We start from the raw sequence: 22,008 nt of genomic DNA on the forward strand, positions 1-22,008 counted from the left end.
CAGCAAGAATCATGGGACATCTTCATCCAAATTTATTTATTAATAAGGTAACAACATATTCCAAATTATTACAAGCCTTTACTAATCTTTCCATTACTGTCTCAAGTTTGACTTGACATGTCAGACTTTTGCAGTAAATGTCAGTGTTCAGGTACAGAATTAAAAGCTTAGAGAATAGTAACAGGAAGTCACAGTTACAAACACCACGGAAAGAGATGAGCATGACATCTGCTGCAGGCTCTAGGGTCACTCCCAGTCAGGCTGCTCTAGGTTCAAGTTGTAGCGAGTAACAGAGAAATTATGCAGCTTATGTACTTCAGTTACAAAGCAGCAAGCACAAAAGCATTTTAAGATTTTGTAACTGCACAGGAACTATGCCTAGATTTAAATTTTCTAGGCTCAAATCCATCTCTGGCAATGGATAACAAGCAAAATACCTAATACAGTAAAAGATTTCAAGATTCAGAGCCCCAAATATTTAAACCCTTCAGTTGAAGCCTCAGTAAATGCAAACCTCCTCCTTTAGTAGTTGCAATTTCAGTGCTCCTTTTTCTCCGCCCTTTTTTTTTTTTTTTCAATCACAACACTCAACTTCCTCCAAAGGGCTTACACAGCTTTCACCACTCGGCTCCTTGCAAACTCCATGATTGTAGCTTAGCCAAGAAGAAAGTGGCACACAAAACAGCAATAAATTACAGCACAGCTATGCCATTTAAACTACTTAAAAAACCAATATTAATAATATGTAGATGCACATTGTAAACAGGTGCCTTAAAAACATGCTTCTGAGCATCTGATACCAGGATAGTTCTCCCCAGGGATGCCTATCCTCCAGTGTGTAATGGAACACACTGGACTGGCTCCTCTGCAGCTCCAGGTGCAAGTTTCCCCCTCTCACATCTGTGCTGAAGGTACTGCTGCCCTCGGCATGGGGAAGGTCAGGCTGTTACTGCCAAAGTGCTGCACGATGTGCAGTGAACCCCAACATGCTCCACTTTGAGTCTAACAACACTTACTCAAGGCTTACTTTGGAATCAAGGCAACAGGGATCATCAAAGGCAGCCCCTCCTTTACTTGCAAAGCCTGACCTAACACAGTTTAGTTACCCTAATTAACACTTGCACTTTTTTTCCTAAAACCAGTTAATGCAATTGAGGGGAAAAAAACATACTTCCAAAAGCTCTTGATCTTACATCTTGTGCTCCCAAAGCACTCAAACTAGGAGTAATCCTATGAAAACCATCATTACAGCAATTACCATTGAGCTCAGCTAGAAAAAGTCATTTAATGAAATGACAAGACGTGGTTCAAGGTAATCATGCAGGCTAAAGCAGAGAATACTACCTGGACAGCACACACACACACACATATTTACACCCCACCATTACCCGGAATACTGCTTGTTTCAGGCGCCAACACAGAGCAGCAGGGCTCAGTCAAAGTCGCGGTTGGTGAGAACCAGTGGAGCCACCAGAGTCCACACGTACAGCACGATGCCAATCCAGCTGGAGGAGATCTTCACCCACACCGACGGCCACTTGCTGGTCATTGTCTCGTAAGAAGAATCGGGACTGTGAAAAGGAAAGAAAAAGGATCACTTGAAAATTTTTTTTCAATACTTGTGTTTTAAGCCACCCTTCAGCACTGTTTTCACAGGAGATCATTTTCAATTCACACCTCAAAGTACCCTTCCTCCAGGCAGTTCACACCAGCCTGTACAAGACCAGCACTTGCACCTTGGTGTCACAGGAGGTGGAAAAACAACAGCAGCACAAAAAATACTCAGTATGAGAGGCTGCCAAGCAGAAATAATTACAAGGAATCTCTAACAAATCTGCAGTAAGGCAGTAAAAGGGCAGCACTTAGAGACAGAAAGAATGTGTTTTACCATGCCAAAGGACACTACCTAGAGAAATTACTCATCTTGATGTCATTGACCCAAGTAGGGCCACAAATCAAATCCACAGCAGGACTAGAGTTATTTCTGAAGGAAGTACCTTTTAGTGTTGCTTTTTTGACAGAAATTGTTCTTTGCCACGTTACTAGAGACCTTAGTTTGTATTTCTTAATTCTGAAGAACATCTGATCAAGCTGTTAGCAACAGTTCACACACAGGAGGACTATTTTATTTTATTGTCAAGATTTTTTTTCAAGGAGCAGACAACATAATTTACTTCCACCATTCTAGTCCAGCTCCACTGTTCCAGTGGGGACACCTAGATCCAGCTGCCCAGATGACTTTGGAATACCTCCAAGAATGGAAACTCTACAAATTCCCCTGGCAACCTGTGCCAGTGCTCAGTCACCCTAACGATGGAAAAGTGTTTCTTGTTCAGAGGGAATCTCCTGTGTCTCAGGTTGTGCCCTTTGCCTCTGGCCATGTTACAAGGCACCAGTGAGAAGTCCTGGCTCCATCCTCTTCACACACCTGCTTCAGGTGTTTATATACATTGGTGAGACACCCCTTGGACCTTCCCTTCTCCAAGCTGAACAGTCCCAGCTCTCATCTTCTCCTCATACCACAGATGCTCCAGTCCCTTCATCATCTTTGTGGCCCTTTGCTGGACTCCCTGTCATACTGGGAAGACCCAGAACTGGAGGAGTCACTAGCATTGAGGAGATGGAAAGAAACACCCTCCCCCTTGACCTGTTGATATAACATGTCCTTTTTCTAGCTCTCTGTACCAGACACGGGCCTAGTGTTTACTAATTTTTAATTGTTAAGTAACTTAAGACTTTCTCCTATTCACTTCAGCAGGATGCGTTTCAGCAGTTCAGTGAATGATAAGAATCATCCAAGAAAATGCAACAGGCACTTGTGAACAAGGTTGGCTACAGTCTTCAAATACAGTTCCCTAAATGTAACTTGAAACAGTAACTTCCCTTGAGAGGGCCCACTCAAGACCTACATTCCAGAGCATGCAACTTGTGCCTCCTTGTCCAGCAAGAGATGGCATTCATTGTGTATGCTCATTATCAGCAGAGCATCTAAAATGTAAATACCTGTACCAGTTGGTAAGCGTCATCATGATATACAGTGATGCCAGGAAAAGCATGAAGTGGAAGAAGGAGTAACTGTAAGTAACTCCATCTCTCTCATTATCTATAGCTCGGTGAACATCATCTCCATCATCAAGGGAGCCATCACTCCTGGGCATTCCATCCTCTATCAGTGTTGATTCATCACTGGTCAGCATCAGCTTGTTAACCTGGCTGTTGTTGGATGTCCGGATGCTGGATTTGGCAGGAAAGGACATGGTACAGTTACCCAAATAAATACAATTTAGTATCCAACAGTAAAAAGTGGTACAAATTAATGTGTTTTTTTAAAGGAATCTTACCTTGAATAGAGAACACAGAGCAAAAACAAAACCAGTCCTACAATTCCTTGTGCATCCCACCACTGCACTACCTGACCTTGGGTTGGAATGGTGGTGCTGTTGTAACCAATGATGCTCAGCAGACTGGGGTTACAGCGCCTGTCTGTGAGGGAAACTGCATTAGAACTTACATAAAACAAGAACAGGACAAATACTTAATAGCACATTTCCATGCTGAATGCACAGAAATAGAAAGGAACTTCGTGACTGTCACAGTCTTGAAGTAGAATCTGAATCTAATTTTAGCTTACTGAATCTCTCTAGATTGAGAAATGACAGTATATATGGCATAAATATCTGTCTCTTGGCGCAGATAAAAGGATTCTGAACTTATGTAAGATATGCATCAACTGCTTTACTATTCCATCTCACATAATTAGATACAACAACAACAAAAAATTTGTATAATAAACTTCAGAAATTGTACTGCTAGAAAACAAGTTTGACAATCATACTCTATAGATGGTTTACCCGAGTCATCCCAGAGTTGGAAAACAATGCCAGTAAGTCAGGTTTTTACTATGAGTGGTTCCCAATCCACAGCATGCACAGGTAACACCGATGAAACAGCTTGAAATTATTGGACAAAGTTATTTTCCCATAATCACTGCCTGAATTAGATGATTCATGTATTTCATGACACGGAAGCACAGAAGATTGTCCATAACTAAGATAAAAGGGTAAAAGACCCAACTAAAACCACTAAAATCAATATCTGGGGATTTATTTTTATCACCAGAATTTCTGCACTTATTTTTTTAGTTTTAGAGATATTCAACTGTTTTCAGACACAATAAACATTGACAACATTTATTAATACTTTTATAAATACTTTTAGAATTCCTCTCTTTGGAAAAATTTAATAGCAGTAGTATCTTGGTCACCTAATAAACATGACACCTGGTAGAAAGACGAAACTTCTAGACCCCTCAGAGGAGTTGCGGTGATCTGCAAAATCTAAGATTTAGAATACTGCAATTCTGCCAGTAAACAGCAGAAAACTCTTACATGCCATATAAGCAGAGGGAAAAGATATTATCTCGTTGCAGAGGGTGCAGAGCTCAGAGATGGATAGGCAAGGCCAGGTTGTTATTTTATATCATTGCTGGGAGCATGTCTTCAGGGGAAGGAAAAGGTGAGCACACCCTGGAAGTGCCACTCTGCTTCTCTCTCCCCCTCAAGGGAGCCTCCCTGGACCAGCCACACAGACCCTGCCCTCCCTCACTGCTGCCCATCCCTTCCCATCCCTGAGAAGAGCAGGCTCCTGGCAGCACATGTAGCTGAGCCCTAATGCATGCACATTCTATTACCCTGTTCTAATGCTGCCCTGCAAGAGAGGGGAAAGTAAAATTACTGCTGAACTGCTTACCCAAAAAGCTCGACATTGCTACTGCACTTACCTGGCTCATTGGTCATGGCTGACCAAGTCAAATACATTGTGTAAACTGTGATCACCGAAGACTGCAGCAAACCAGACCTTGGCTGAGATTCCTACAAAAGGAGTCACAACACAGGGAAGTTAGGCAATCAACAGCTGCAGACACGATTCCATTGTGATAACACAAGAGGCAACAGAATTAAAATTGTACCTGAATCCTTGGCAGAATTGACATTACAGAAGCACCAATGCACAGGAGCATATTAACACTGATGAATGTCTTGTTTTCAGAACAACCTTCTGGATGAGTGTAATAAACGTAAAACAAGACAATAGCCACTAGAGACAACAGATAGTTGACAGCTGTAGCTGAGAGCAGAGCTGTGAAGAAACAAAACCATAGTTAAACTGGTTAATAACAAAGACACCTATGATTGGAATAATACTGCATGATTACCAAGTGTGGGATACAATACACAGCAAAAGTTCTGGGCAATGAAACTTAGAAAAAGTTCTCAAATAGCCTATGAAGTATTTAAAAAAAACAATAAATGGGAATCCTGAAGCCATGCTTGATTCTCCAGTGCTCTAACAGCAACTAGGAAGAGCAAGGAGGATAAAGGAATACAGCTGTACTGCACACACTTTGACTGACAGCTAAAAAAATAAACTGAAGAAATCCCTCTCCAACAGAGGCTAAAACAAAATCTCATTTCTAAATTACACCTTAATAAACAGAGCAGTGGATGCTGAATGAAGACAAGTCATGCTGTCTTTTGAAACACTTTATTAAAATATCATTTCTCCAGTGAGATGACCTGTACTCTCCTTCACTACCCTGGCCTTTCACTCAGCATATACCTTCAAAGAATGACTGGCAACCAGAAAAAAATATTTGAGATGATTCTACTCAACATGAAGCGCTAACAGGTTACTTTGCTTTTAATCAGCACTCAATGGATGGCAAAACCTGTGGCTGAAAAAAACAACAACAACAAGCTGCAGTTGCCACTTCTCTAATACAATGCACAGAAAACTCCACCTGAACACGAGGAAGAACTTCTTAACTTTGTGTATGACTGCACCCTGGAACAGATTTGCCCAGAGAGGTTGTACAGTCTCCCTCACTGGAGATATTTAAGAACCATCTGAACACAATCCTGGGCCACGTGCTCCGGGATGACCCTGCTTGAGCTAGGAGGCTGGATCAGATGACCTGCTCTCGTCCCTTCCAACCTCATCCATTCTGTGAATCTGTGAAACTCATGCCCTATTCCCAGGGAATAGACCTTATTATTCAGAAGCTGCTGCACCTCTCCCTGCTTCCCCTTATTTAACTTGAAACTAGAAGGACATCAATGGAGCTGAACTACTCATCTGAGAAAATTATACTTATATATGAAGCAGCCCTTTCTGCACTGGTAAAATGAACTGTTCAGTGACTAAATTAACACAATGCACATTAAATGAAATTTAAAACTTGATTATAGTACAGTCCCTCCTTACCTGCATACCAGCATCTTGAGTTTCCTTCCTCCATTTTTTCGACCCAAGATTCATTCCAGGAATGGGCAAAGTCAATAAGCAAGACCAGTTGAATAAGAATAAAGCAGAATGCACCAGCCATACCTACATAAAACCACACTAGGAGAGAAGTAAAAAAAAAACAGTTAATAATCATAGGTGATTTACCCCCCATCTTAGTGTCTCTGAACACAGAGGAGCACTTCAGTTACACAGCTACAATTAAAACTGTATGACATCACCATGCACTTACTTTTTTAAAAACTACATATGACTGCACCATGATACAGAGGAAGACAATATTCCCTCACCAGTTGTAAATGGTCCCTCTGGTATGAAGAAAGCTCCAACACTAATTGCAAGTGCCGTCGCAAACTTAAAGAACCAGAATCTAAAGGGAAATAAAAAAAAGGCAGCTGTGAAGTCTGGTCTAATTCACACATAGAATACACATCTTAAGAGTTGCTTTTTTTTATTTGCTCATTCTTAACTTGCCTCATTTGAAGCAGGATAAAAATTTCATCTGCCCAAAATTTCTGTTCTCCAAAACATTATGCTTAAACTGTACTAGACTGATACAGAGTTTGACACTTTTCCCAGAGGTATCTTCTTACTCATGAATTACAAATTAGGCCAATTGTGAGCTGTTTTTTTTTTCTTCCTAAGAATGTTTTAAACCACAGCAGAGAGATTACTGAATTGCCTGCAGATCAGAAAATGGGTTAAAAAATCCTTTCCTGCTTTTAATATCAAAGATCTGACTGGTGCCTACAATGACATAATATTTTATGCTGGAGCATCCTACCAGTCTTGCTTCACTTCCTACATGAGAGAGACATACAAAACATGGTGGGATATTCTTCCCACCCAACTTCAGATTCTTTAAGCCTACAGCTGATGAGGATTTATCACAAAAACAAAAGCAAATTATTTGTCCTGCACAGAAAAGACATAATCAAGTTCTAAGTCCCTGTTTCAGTGTAGTGTCATTGGAACTTTTCTTCCAGTAAAAGATGTGCATTCACAGACCACCAGAACAGATCAGATGTTTCCAGAAAACATACAGGGGAGCATCCTTCACCAAAGACCAAACTCACCACAAATACTAACTGTATAAATATACCCTGCATAGGGAACTTCAAACTGTTATGTCAACAAAACTGTGAGAAGGTCAAGACTATTTTTTCTGATCCCAGTGAAAGGCAGCTCCAAAAACAGGCATGATGCCATCTACATGCACTTCAAAACTGAATGTAACAGCACAAAGATATGTACCACACTCCCACAATGTCAAACACTTGTTAAATTTTCAAATTTTCTATCGCTTCCCATTTCTTCCCATACTGTGAACAAGTTCAATCTCTCTTACTGGCTGCTACAATCAAGTGATGGAGACAGAAGAACAAGTGCCAATTGTGTGGAGAGGAACCATGTGAGATGACAGAAGTGGAGAATGCAGAACAAAATGGACTAATTCCCTGGGATATAGAGAATTTACTAAATCCAGTCTGAAAGCTGAATTAAGTTGTAACATTTACAGTGCAATACAAACCTCACTAAAACTAGTTCTAGAACCCATATTTTAAAATCAATGTCACTCTTAATTATAGAAATAAGAATGGGTTCAAGTTTGCATATATTTGATCTCCAATTCTAGACTTTTTTTAAGAAATCTTTATGCTCTACCCCATACGACAACTGAAAACAACAGTCCTCTGAAATAACACCTAAAGCTGCTATGCATTCTGTACAGGCCAGCAACTATCTCACAGATACATTATAATTTATTTTTTTCTATTGCTATCATAAACTTGAGGCAAGAAACCACTCTGCCATTAAAAAAGCAGAGAAGGTGAACATTGGCACTAGATCGCATTACTGAGCTTAACCTGCATGCAAGCATGAAAAAGTTAGAACACATATATGCAAAAACCTAGTATTCTGAATATTTCAGATTATATCTCAAAGCATTACTGAACATACACACAATTTCAAAAATCAAAAGCCATAAAGCTTTTCATAAAGCAATGAGTTATAACAGAAGTGCTGAAAGTAATATTATTTAATATTTTACCAGCAACAGTTAAATAACATTTTTTTACTTTTATCCTAGTGCTGATGTTAGATTGGCTAAGAAGAGCAAACTGCCATGGGTTGCATGAACAGTACCTAAATTTGGACGGTACAATTCTAAATAAGGTTATGAAGAAGATGCCAAACACTTAAGAACAATTTTAGGTAAAAAACATCCCACATCATGTAAAATCACCATGTGCCTTTTTCTGAGAAAAAAAACAAAACAAAACAAAAAAAAAAAAAAAACACCAACAACCCAACAGAGCTGATACAAAATGTAGCTGAACCACTTTCTTCTTTCTTGCAATAAGCATGTTCTGAACAAAGCAGGGTGGAGGGAAAGGTTGAACTGAGTTACTGTTGCTAACATATCTTACTACTGTACCTTTTCTTTAGACCAAAAAAAACCCAAAAATAAGCAAAACAATATTCTGCTCAGTCCTAATTATTTTATTTCCTTAGAGATAATTTGAAGCTTTTTCTCATTTTATGCTAGACATGTTCAATCATACTATACTGAATATAAAATAAAATTTTATTACTCAGCTGTTCATAGCTTCTGTTAAATACAGTCACCTTGAAAAAGCAGTAGTCTAAGCAATCACAGCAACCACCAAGATTAGGCACCATAAATGGTTTTAAGCTTTTTAGCATCATCCCCTCTTACAAATATTTACATCTCCTTGGTTCAAGGAGCTACATTACACATAGTCAGACCCTGGATGACAACTACCACTTGTGCCAACACACAAGCTGAAGTTCCACTATATTTTTCCATCTGACAATCCTAACTCAAATGAAATACAAAAAAAAAATCTACTGGAAAGCTCAGAAACTAGATACATAAATCATTTCTCTTTGCAGAGGAGCAACCAAAAAGATAGGAAGGAGAAGGAGAAAAGATATGTTTTATTCATCTATCTGTAACTGCTATAACCTTTAAAGGAAAACTGTCCAGAAAAGAACAAAAGTTCTTACAAATTTCTAAGCTAAGAGGAATATAATTCTCAGAGAACAGATGAGGCTCTTACATCTTTTTATTTCCTGAAAAAAATCTCTGTGGAATGAAGCAAAAATTAATCACTAACTCATCTCAGCACTTATTCCTGCACCTTACCCATTGTGCACTGCTGCTCTGGGGTCGTTGCTGCTCTTCACTTTGATCATCAGCAAGGAGAAGAGAAGGAAGAACATGGCCATGCCAAAGCACACACGGTACACGGCCTTGTAGCCAACCAGGACATCACAGTTCACATGGCCCTGCACACCAGGAATACTTGTTCCCAACCCTCCATCACAGAATCCAGGAATCTGTGATAAATACAAGACACGTCAGTCAGTCATCTTTAAAAGACCTCCCATCAGTAAATGTATATTAATAAATTTCCAATACACAGTTCATTAATATTGTAACATTATATAACTATTAACACTGTTAGAAAATACGATATTGAAGAACAGAACAAACATTAGCTACAGTCCAACTAGAATATAAAACACATGCAAGGAAAAAAAAAACCTCCACAGGCAGTATAAAATAAATCTTTCCATAGAATAGTTTGGGTTGGAGGCGATCTTTAAAGCTCACTGAGACTAAACCTTCTGCCATGGGCAAGGACATCTTCAATTACATCAAGTTGCTTAAGGTCCCATCCCATCTGACCTTGAATGTTTACAGGAATGGGACAAGGATCTTATTAACAGGTTTTTTATGTTATTAGTAATTTCAGAACTTCTCAAAGAAATGCAGTTTTCCTTTGTTGATCTGAATCAGGAGATAATCAAAGATATGGGAACTGGTAAATTTGCTTGACAGTTACCATCAGGCTTATTACATAGCTAGGGGGTGGCCTGCTTACATCTCTTTAAAACAGACACAGCCTTTTCCAAAAAGGTACTGTCACCATCAATTAGGTGTATCCATAACTTCCAGATGAAACAGCTGAGAACATTCTCTCCAGTCACAACCAGGACATAAGCAACATTTTTTAAAGTCAAATCATACTCTAGAAGGGTGTAATTTTCTTTCCTAGGTGACTACCATGGCTCTCCCTGAAACTCTAATGCGGTAACTATACCAACCTACAGTACACATTTACAGATGAATCATTTGGGGGAAAAAATATGAAAATCATGCCTAACCAAAGCTACTATCTACTGAAAAAAACTGAAGACTGCCAAACAGGACTGAAGTATATGCAACCCAAGTTCAGTGAGCCTGTAACTGTAACTCACATTACTACTCTCCAATTTTATATCACATCTTCATATAGCTAATAAACTGTAAGATCCTACAGACACTTTCTCATTCCCTGGGCAGAAAACATGCTACTATGATTAATATGAAAAATATGAAAGATATTTTTGTTACACACTGCAGACTTTAAAAGAGATTTTTAACCAGTACAGCATGACCAAACTAGAAGACATCTTAGAATCTGGTTATTTGTTTTTTTTAATTGCTACCACAATAAAAATCAATTAAGTGCCATAAATACAAGCATCTCAGGAATACTCAATTTGAAACTACACATACATAAATTTTGTTTGATGCAAAACTTTATTTTTTCTCCTCTGAGTATTCAAAGAAGAGGCTTTACCTCAAAACAGTGCTTTTCATCTATAGAGGGATCTTCTCCCAACTTCATTTGACTTTCAAACAAATTAATGATGACTGTGAAGCATAGCTGGTAGCAAAATGACATATTTCCAAATAAAATTTATGCTTTTCAAGATGTCAATTACTATTATCTGTGACATTTGTTCCACCAAAAATGTTAACAATAAATAACCTGACCTTCTTCAGCTGCTCTTCCATGCCCGGTATTAGCATCACACAGGCCACGCTGACACCAAGCAGTAGGAAGAAGGCATAAATCAGCCGAGTTATGGTGGAGTTGTTTCCGCTGGGGCAGCACCGGCAAAGCAGACACGGGGCACTTCCACACAAGCATGGTATCTGACAAAGACAGAACATGAATTATTTAAAAAGCTCTGGATTACTAGATTTCAATATTTAATCACGCTGTGCAGATGATCAGTTATTATGATAGAAGATGACTCATCCTGTGCATCCCACCACTGGTGCAGACTAAGTCACTGCAACACATTACAGAGACACCCAACAACGGCGCTTCCCAATGCACTGCTGCACAGAGAAATTAGGGCTGTGCCTGAAGTAATCATTTAGCCATTCAGAAGAAATAAAGACTGGATTCTGGCTCATTTGCTCTCTTGAATTGTATTTCATTTCAGCTAAATGACATGCAAGGATTGGTTTTGTTAGCAACTATATCCTCCCTTCCACAGCTGCAGAGATTAAAACAAACACATCACAGGAAAAAGACAGGAGCACAACTGTCATGTAGGTACATTCTCAGCACCTGGCACAGTTGGGATATAATCCTCACTGGGGTCATAAATATTTCCAAAACACAAAAAAACAGGTGATAGAGCCTAAATCTTAGGTTGCAAACTATTTAAGATTAGCAGCTACTCATATATCACATAATTCTGTTTGTCTGCAAAATTAACTTATGCAATGTAAAAGTTACAAACACCAAGAACAGAGCAAACATACAGTACACATGTTACTGAGATCAAATACCAACACCAAAAGTGGATGGAAACGCTGTACAGTTCTAATACTACAAGTAAAAAAATAGCCAAACAGGACAAAATTTACCTGTATTTAATTCTTACATAGAAAATTGCGGGAAGAAAAAAAGGGACCTATTTCACCAGGAAAGGGTTGGGAAGCAGGGAAAAATTCTCTGCCACTTGCTGACTGACTATTTGGGAAGTAAGTGGCAAGGTCCCACAAGTAAACACTAGCCAAAGGAGGAGAGGTACAATTGAAATGTGTGATCACTGCCCTTCTCTGAGCTACAACAAACCACACTACCTTTGACACAGAACAGGGTTAAACCCCAAGCTTTTCTTCCAGCACACATCCAGGGACAACATCACCATGGGACAGAAGCCACTGACTTCTGTTCATCACTGCATGAGACAGTCACATAAGGACAGGAGCAGTTACAAGGCCACATGAGCAGGACATGCCAATCACCCAGTCTGACCCAGTATGGCATGTGTCAGAAAGAGTTCTCAGCAGTTCAGTCATACAACAACCAAAAATGCCAGCAGCCCACTCCTACTGGAGAAGCCCCAGGGGTTGCAGAGAAAAGCCACAACACTCCCTGAGGAAAAGGCCAATTATCATTCTTACAGTTTCAACCAGACTCACACACTGGACTCATAAACTTCATCTTTTAAACCACTTCCCTATATTCTTTTTGGTACATGTTCCTTCCCAAGGAGCCAAGAAATTTCACTTCACTACACTACAGAATCATATTTGAATTAGCAAATTTCACTATTACATTTGTCGTGCTAAAGCAGTGAAATGAGGTGGATTCTCATTTTAAGTATTTCAGAATATAAATGTTATTATATTGGCCATTTTTATCTTATCCACTCAGTATTGTCATAGCACAAATAATATGAAAGTGTTGATCATAGGAGATTTCACCTGAATATAATAAAGAAATTATTTAGACTGAGAGCAACCAGTCCCTGCAAAAAACCTCTGCAAGGATATGGTAGTCTCCATCACTGGAGGTTATCACGATGCAACTGGACAGGGTACCAGATCATCTCACTCAGGCCCTCTTTTGTATAGAGGATGGAGCAGGTGGACCTTTGGGGCTGCTCTAGGACTGCAAGCAACTACACAAGGAGCATCTGTGCTTCATAAGCAGGAAATGTATGGCAAATATCATCTCCGAATGCATCCAGATTTTATAGAACTTACATTATTTCCTACACATACAAATAACCTTTCCAGTGAAAAATATCTGTTCTCTGTTCAAAAAATTACTTTCTTGAACTTATTCTGTCTGCATTAATATTTCTAAACACACTGTAGAACAGAAGGTTGAGTTTGGCAGAATAGGCCCTATGAGTCGGCTCATCTACTGCAGAAAATGAGGGACAGGAGCACCTGTTACAAAAATTCCCTTTTGTAAGGAATCCCAATGTTACATTGTTTGGTAAATACCTAAATAATTCAAGCCACTTGCTTCTTGTCTCAGGGGAAGCAGAAGCACAAATGCTTCTACAGACAGGGAAGACCAGCAGTAGCTGAAACGAAGATGATTGTTTCCACCTCACTGGGAACAATGTGCCTGAAGAGAGGCCATACATCTCACTGGGGTGTCTGAGCTCCAACATCAGCGTTTAAAATGTTTTGCCCCCAAAACAGCTCATGCACATACATCTCTGAACAACAGACACCTATTGATACATGACACTATTTATACAAGCTGGCTACTTACACAAGGAATCACATTACAGTCCAAGTCTCTCTTTCCTTGGCAAAAGGGAATAAAATACCATTCCAACAAAATAGTATTCTACTATTGGCAAAACTACTTGCTACAGACTTCAAAAAGAACAGAAACCAAAGAACATTCAAGCCCATGGAATTCAGCTTACCAACGGAGGAGACAAGGTGAGTTTGTGCCACTTTCTTCCCAAATTTAAAGCACACCTCCCATAAAAATTTCAGTAGTACAAACAGCAAGACAATACCATGGAGCTCAAAGCTTAACTCCCCAAGTGTGACTCAGCTTACTCACAGACGCAGTCAAAAAGCTACTCTACAATTACTTTTTCATTTGTTTCTATAAAGAAGCTTTGATAAAAGTTACTCAGACACAACTGAAAAAATCTATTGCCTTCCAGAAACTTTTTTACTTACCTATCAACGCATATCTCTTTGTGTTTTTGAGAAAAATAAGCAGCTCTAAGGCGTCTACTAAGGCAAAACAAGAAAAGACAACCCACACATCTATTCTGGGAGCAGCCAGCTGGGCAGACAAGTTAATTCATGCCTGCTAAACCAGTCACTTCATTGCCCTGGGCAGTGGAAATTGCATGATGAACAGGTAACAAGATGTATACTGAAGGAGAGAGCAGGAGATACAAAACCCCACCAAATCATAGAAGGTCAAATGTTACTGCCCCTGATGCACACAGAACAAGTTTTTAATATCAAACATAATCTTCCTACTGGAGTAATGACTAAATGATAAGATATTGAATTAACTATTTGCAAAAACACTAAGCCCCTGCTGGGCCCTTGTTGGGGTTTAGCTACGTCATCCCTACTCTTAAGCTTAAAGACACTGAATTAATCAAGATCTTTGCCTCGACAGAGAATATTAAAGGAGCAAAACTGAGAACAATAGAGGCAAGACACAGCAGAGGGAAAACGGTGCTGCCTCATCAACCTAGGCTGTAAGGAGCAGAAGACACTCGGTGAGATGGCTCTGCTCGAACAGACAGCTTTGGCCTCACCCCCATCTCCGACAGGCTCCTCTTGCTGTTAAAAATGTTACCCTGGAGCACGGATCAGCACACGGGAGGGCAGAGCAGTGACACCAAAGCCCAGCAGACACAAGCACAGCACGACGCCTGACGCGGGGCCTCAAGCAGAGGGCTCTGCAGGAGCCTGACGCGGCCCTGCGGAGCAGCAACACCGCAGCAGCTCCTCACAGAAGGCGCTTTGCTGGCCGGGCACAGCCCACAGCAACCCACTGCACCTGGCTCAGCCTCTCCCTCACTCTGTGCCCTTCTCAGAGCCACACTCTGTACTGCCATATCCTCAGAGACCCGCGCGGACAGAGTCCTCCTACTCAGAACTGCTGTATAGGCTTTAAGTGCTGATTAGCAGTGGTTTTAAACGTGGAAAGAAAATGAACGCTTTAAAGCCATCAGGGGAAAGAGAAAAACAATACCAACAAAAACTACCCAACCTGATTTGTTTGGGCACTTTAAAGGAAGGGACAGAGGTTAACTACTCACAGCAAATCTGGCTTATTTAAGACTATGATCCCAAGCAAATCATTTAATCTAACAAACTATTAGCTGAATTTCTCTGTAGGGAAACAAACAATCAAGAGCAAGTAGACAGGAGTTCTTCATACACTACAAATACCTAACTAGTTATCAGAAAGGCTGCTTATGAACTTGAAAATGCAGTATATAGTAACTCAAGTATTTGAATTAAAGCCTGTAGTCACAATATTACGAAGTACTTGAAAATAATCAAAAATAATAATGTTAACTATATTCAGTTAGTAATTAAAGTCTAACTGGCTAAACAAGTAGTATTTAAAATGTTAATAAGAGTGAAATGAATGCTCACAGTAATAAGTTAAAAGGATATTATCAGTGTTCTAGTTGATAATTTATAGGCACATCAGCCTGGAAGTTAATTTACAAAGATTCTCCAATAATTTTCTATGGTAATTTCATATCATTTTCACATGAGATTACAGGATTATGGGTCATCTTTCTGAATTAAAGGTCTTTCTGTATTAGAGGAACCAAAGCCTATACATCCAGATATCACAAAAATAGGAGGTTGGATAAATATGGGATTTTGCTATATCACTAGATGTGTGTGTATGAATGCTTTAATAATAGGCAATTTAATTTAATTCATGTATGGTACAATATTTTTAGTATGAAAAATCCAAATTTTCACAATCCCACTGGCATTCTTACAGCAAACATCTAAAAACTCACAAACCACTTGGTTTTGTCAATACAGACGTATCACTTAGGAATAAAAAAGCAATGCCTCAGTTGAAGACTTTACCAACCTCTTTGCTTTCCTGCACAGTGCCAATAGTTTAAATGCTAGAGATAGCATTTAAAAACAATCTGCTGTTTCCCATGAACAAAAATCACCTGACAGTGCTCCCACAGCCCAGTGGTGACACATCACCACGGATTACTGTGCCGCGAGGAAAGGATGGCTCGGCGAGACAAAGATGCTACAAAGGGTGGAGCTGCTCAAGACAAAGCCGTAAGAAAGAGGAAATAAATACAAATATCAGAATCAGGGAAACGTGCGGGTTTTGATTTTCCCTAAAGAAATGCTTGGAGTTCAAAGCCTTTGATAAGACTCTTGACAGATTCGGGGAGAGGCGATTTCAGCGGACACCGTAACACCTCCCGCACCGGAACGCGGATTAAGCAGCGCCCAGCAGCTCGACAGGCCTGGGTTAAGGACAAAGCTCCCCATAGCGCCGGTATAGAAACGGTTCTGACAGAACCCTGGAGACCCCGGGAGCAGCCCGAGAGAGGGGCACGGCGGCGGGGAGAGAGCCCTGCCCGGCGGTGCGGGGGGCCGCGGCCGCTCGGGGCGGACAGAGCCCGGCTGGGGCCGGGTAGGGGCCGGGCCGGGGCCCGCAGCCTTCCCGTGCCGCAGGAGGAGCAGGGAAGGCAGCGCCACCGCCGCCCTGAGTGACACAGGCGCGGGGAGGCGACGGGCGAGGCCCGGGTGGGGAGGGAAGGAGGAAGGAAAGCCGCGGGCGCCGGCTCCGTGCCTGCGGCGGGCAGGCAAGGGCAGAGAGGGACCCCCGCGCCGACCGCGTCCACCTTACCCAGCTCGCCATGGAGCAGAGGCCCAGGACGCTGCCCATGGTCCCCGGCGGGCTCGGGCTCGGGCTCGGGCTCGGGCTCCTCCAAGATGGAAGCGGCGGCCGCGGCTCCCGACGCCGTTGTTTACTGCTCCCAGCGGCGCTTCCGGCCGCTCTGACGGCCGCGGACGTCACTTCCGGCCGCTGGCAGCCCCCGTGAGGAGCATGGCGGACTGTGTGGCCGGGTGTTCCCCCAGCTCCCTGAGCGCCTTCAAACCCAGCTAGGGAGAAGGAGACCGGGCACGGGGAACAGGCAGGAGCCGTCAGTCAGGGACAGCCGGGAGCTAAAGGTTAAGGCCTGTTAGTCGTAAGCTGTGGATGTAGCAAATCGAGATGTAGTAAATCAAAATGTTGTATGTTAGTAAAACAGTCTGTTCTGGGAACTAGTAGACCTTAAGGATGTACTAAGTCAAGGTATCGATGCACGTCTATGGATAAGTTATTAACTCGGCAAAATATTTGATGTCCACCTGCCCTATAGCTGAGCTATGTCCATTATAATACTTAAAGTCACGCTTACAGGTCACAAAGACCCCTGGCCAGGTGCACACCTTCCCCTTTTGCGTGCATAGATGTTAGCTGGGGTTATGTAGCTTGTATGGAAATTCCTAACTTATCACAGAAGATGAACGCAGCCCCCAGAAAAGCCCACAAAAAATAAAATACTCCTAAAAGAAAAACTAGTGCCTATAAACCTTTAAAAAACAATCAACCAAGGCGAGACATTTAAATATATTAAATATATGTTTATTAATATAGACATAATATATACTTATATTTATTCAAAAATACTTAATAATAAGGGTATTATAATACCAATGATACCGTCTCAGCTGAAAAATAAAACCCTTTAATTTGTAAAATTCCTTAAGATCCAAAACTAGACATTTAAGAAAGATACATAAAAAATTGGATTTTTTTAATAAAATGCTTAGAAGTATACATCATTAAGTTAAGATATAAGTTAAGAGCATTTTTGTCTCTTACAATTTTCTCTTCTTACTAACATGCAGTCATTACACTACTACATGCTGGGCACAGATTGGATTTATCTACGGATGTTGCTAAATCCTTTGTAATTGATTTTAAAGGCAATCCTATTTTCAAAACCAAACATGAAAAGAAAAAGCTAAGAAAGAATTTTTTTGCAGGCTGAAGGTTTAAGGCTGCAACTGTCTAGTGATAGAAAGTGGGAACAATTAATAAAATGGGTATAGCTGTTTGTTTGAAAGGTAAGTACATAGGATTAGTGGACATTGAGAAATTTTGGAGTGCCTTCAGTTCAGCCAGTAGATCCACAACAGTAATTCTTAATGTTCACTTTTGTTTGTGCACTAACTGAGCCGGTGAAGTGTGCTGTGTTCATCTTCCATGTAACACCACCACAGTAGCCAGAAGGTCCTGGAGGCACAGCATCAGCTCACTGCTAACATGGCAGCTTGCTCCGTGTGATGAATGTATAATCTCCATTCCCTCTCCTTTGTGAAACCCTTAATCTTCTTCAAAGATGAGTTTTCATAAGCTACTGATTTTTTTCCACTTCAGTATTCCCACAATTTTCACAGTGTGCTCTTTTTCCTTATAAGAATTTCAGAGAGCCATGGCAGCCTATTTCTCTCCATACCAACCTGATGGGTCTTTTTTTTTCCAGATACTAGATCCCATCATTGTTCTGTGACTCAGTCATTATTTCTGCTATTCTATTTGGAGCGTCTACTGTGGAAAGATACTGAAGCATTATGTACACTTCACTGAACTGAGTCCTGCTCCTCCTTCACTACACATCTTCTCTAAAAAATTGTAAAAGGGAAAAGATCTACTATAGGAATTTCTCTTTTGGAATTTTATTCCATTTTCAAGTCATACAGTTGCCTGACAGCATCAAATTATATGGTGAAATAGCAGTTTTACTTCATTTGAAGGGGGATGGAATTGATCATACCCTGATTTATGTCCCAGATGGCTTCTCCAGTGTCGTATCTTGCTTCCCTGTGACCTTTTTGAGTTTGCATGAATGTGGCAATCATAATTGTCCATTATTTGGCTATCTCTCTGATTATTTCTTTTTAGAATAAAAAGAGGACCAGGACTCTCTTATTATATAAAAATAATACCAGGACTCAAATAGCAAAAATAACTTTTTCCTATTTTGTTTCTGTTAGGGAGCTTCTTACTAAAACCTGCCTTTTGTCAGCTGTTTATTGGAAAGCGATAGTTTTTCCGAACTAGAGACCACCTCAGTTTCATGGTCTGCACAAGCAACTGTGATCAGCTGCCTCAGTGAACACCAGATCTCTAGAGACCCCAGCGCTGCCTTGTGGAGGGTCCTGAACGAGGCTACAGAAGCTTTACCCTCCAGCAGAAAAGCCCTGGTAACCATTTTGTCTCTTGAGTCCCTGTCCCCGGATCACTGAGGGGAAAGGTGAGCTAGACAGGGCAAGATTCACTACTAAATAGGCTTATGTTTTTGGCAAGGCGTCACACACACAAATAGAACATGTAAGGGAATAAAAATGCAAATAAAACACTGGCTGTTTTGATGCAAATAAAATGGCTGTACTGAGGTCTCGCTCATGCCGAACTCGTACCAAGCATCAGCGTAAGATTTGGAGGAAGCAAAGTGTTCAGCCTTCAAAACAGAAGGAGAAAAGCCAAGAGGGCTTTTGTTCTCGCGGCATGGATATGGAACTACAGCTAAAGATCCTTTCCCCTAGAGGGCAGTGCAACTTAAAGAATTGAAATCTCTGCCTGGCAGCGTTCAAATGGAAAAAGGCAATGTGAAAATGTGGGCTTTATCTCAACAATGTTAACAGAAAAATACTCCACAGGGGTGTATTTTCTGGAATGAATCTGTGTACACAGTACAGTTCCACATTTCACTTACTTTATGTCATTTTTAAGTGAAATATACAATAGCCCACCTTTTTTCCCCCCTTGATCCTCTAAATGAAATGTAATATTGAAGTAATGTCTGTGACAACAGATTAATAATATCCAGGTTTCCATTTCTATTGTGAGAGAGAAGTGGAACACGAAAGAATAAAATTCTTATTTCTGATGGACTGTGCAAGGACTTGTAATAGGGATATCAGAAATTTAATGGAATTCAGAGGCCATATTATTCAAGCACTGACCTAGATAGAAATCTAATAGATTCAAATAGATAGGAATATAGAATAAATGTTCCTCTTTATCTCCCTCTTACAAGTTTGTGGGTTTTGTAATTTTTTTCTTCTAGCAATACCTCTTTATGTATATCAAAATCAAACAAAGCAATGAATTTAAATGGTAAAACATTATCGTGTATGCTTCTAAAATGATGTTTTATCATCCTGAAGAATACATTATTGAGTAGAAACTGAGTAACAACATTCTGAGTAACAACTTTTTGTTAATGTAAATATATGTGGATTTAATCCTTTACAAAAGAGCGGATAATCTAAAACTGTTTTATACAGCTACTGTCATGAAGCAAAGAGCAAAATATCATCAGATTGTGCAAATTGTTGTCACTCCATTTATGGCAGCAGAACATTAGATACGGATTGGGTCAAGATTGTTATTAACATTCCTATTAAGCCCCATGACAGTCATTGCAAGTGAGAAAGGAAACTAATTTCTACTCTGTTACTGTTACTGTGTGCCTGGAATAAATGCTCTCCAAGGGTAAATTAACAAGACAGTTTCACATCACTACATAATGTTACATTCTTAATTGGAAAAGACAGAAATATTTATAATAAAATCAGCCCCCTACAATTTGTATGGCATAGTATGGTTCAGTGTTTCTAAATAATTGGCATTTTGGAGACTGCTGCTAGCATTGTGACAGGCTGTGATGGATGCCTTTAAAACCCAATACTGACAACTTTCAATCTGTTCCCATCTTCCCTACTGGTCGAGCCATGAGAAGCTTTGTGTTTGTACCACTTATCCTGGGCATGAGTCTAAAGAAACAAGTGAAATTCATCAAGGAATGATTTATTGCCCTTATTTGTCATCAGCCAGCAAGAATTTAGAATCCATCTGTATTCTTCAAAATCACCCTGTCTTGTGTATTGGAAGGCTCAGCCAGGAGGGGTGCCTTAGGGCACATCCCTGGCATTGCATTAGGCAGGCTCCAGGCTCCAGACAGTGGCTTTGCTGAAGGTAGCTTGCAGCACAGCTTTGGAGAGAGGCTGGTTGCGAATAGTGTCCTCCCAGCTCAGTACTGGGGCCAGTCCTGTTTAATATCTTCATCAACAACATGGATGAGGGGGTTCAGTGGTCCCTCACTCAGTTTATGAATGACACAGGTGGATGGGAGTCTGGTGGAGGCAGGAGGGCTCTGCAGAGGGATCTGAACAGGCTGGATCCATGGGCCAAGTCCAATGGGATGAGGTTCAACAAGACAAAGTGTCAGGTCTCACACCTGGGTCACAACCCCACACAGCGCTATAGGCTGGGGGGAGAGTGGCTGGAAAACTGCCTGGAAAAGGACCTGGGGATGTTGATTGACAGTCAGCTGGGCATGAGCCAGCGTGTGCCCAGGTGGCCAAGATCTGAAGTCAGGTGATTACTAAAATAAGTTGTTTTTTTTTGTTTTATTTTTTTTTAAATGACCCTTAAAATACACCCATCCATCCAAGCAGCAGGCGGTTGAGGAAAAATTACGTATTTTAAGAGAAGATAATATCTTTATTTATTTTTATATATCTGCAGGGATATTATTGGAGCTACACTGATTCACACCAGCTGTTAGTGGTCTGTTTTGTCAATGACCTTTCATTCTTAAAGGCAGTGAAGGTGTATTTCCCTCAATTATGAGTTTTGGCTAAGAATAAACTTTGCCAGTCATGACTGGTAATACAGAGGTTCTGATCTTCTTAAAAGGTAATGATGAGGAAGTAAAGATGTAGGATTTTAGTATTTGGTCCATAAAAGCATTTAGCTGGAACAAGAAAGCAGGAACTTAGGGATCCTTCTGCTATTAGGACTGATACTTTGGACACTGTGGCTAATTTTGAATACATTCTAACATTGGTGAGATCAGATGCAGCTTACCAGCTATTTTGAACAAATTAAAATGTGAACATGTTGAACCACTAGCTGTCATTTAACTGGCTGTGGGAGTTGTCCCAGAAAACAGGGAGCACAAATGTGGTGCCACAGAGGCTCT

At 40.6% G+C, this 22,008-nt stretch overlaps 1 protein-coding gene across 1 annotated transcript; it reads right to left on the bottom strand.

The window, feature by feature from the left end:
• Nucleotides 1-16: 16 nt before the first annotated feature.
• On the bottom strand, nt 17-16,977 carry SERINC1 (serine incorporator 1). Its single transcript, XM_066315315.1, has 10 exons — nt 16,815-16,977; nt 11,156-11,317; nt 9,476-9,669; nt 6,594-6,673; nt 6,265-6,402; nt 4,970-5,139; nt 4,781-4,871; nt 3,342-3,483; nt 3,004-3,234; nt 17-1,571 (listed from the first exon to the last, which is right to left on the bottom strand). The coding sequence occupies exons 1-10, from the start codon at nt 16,851-16,853 to the stop codon at nt 1,433-1,435; spliced, it is 1,386 nt and encodes a 461-aa protein (XP_066171412.1). The 5' UTR covers nt 16,854-16,977; the 3' UTR covers nt 17-1,432.
• Nucleotides 16,978-22,008: the final 5,031 nt, after the last annotated feature.

The sequence above is a fragment of the Sylvia atricapilla genome, chromosome 3, assembly GCF_009819655.1.
Source record: "Sylvia atricapilla isolate bSylAtr1 chromosome 3, bSylAtr1.pri, whole genome shotgun sequence".
Lineage (NCBI taxonomy): Eukaryota > Metazoa > Chordata > Aves > Passeriformes > Sylviidae > Sylvia > Sylvia atricapilla.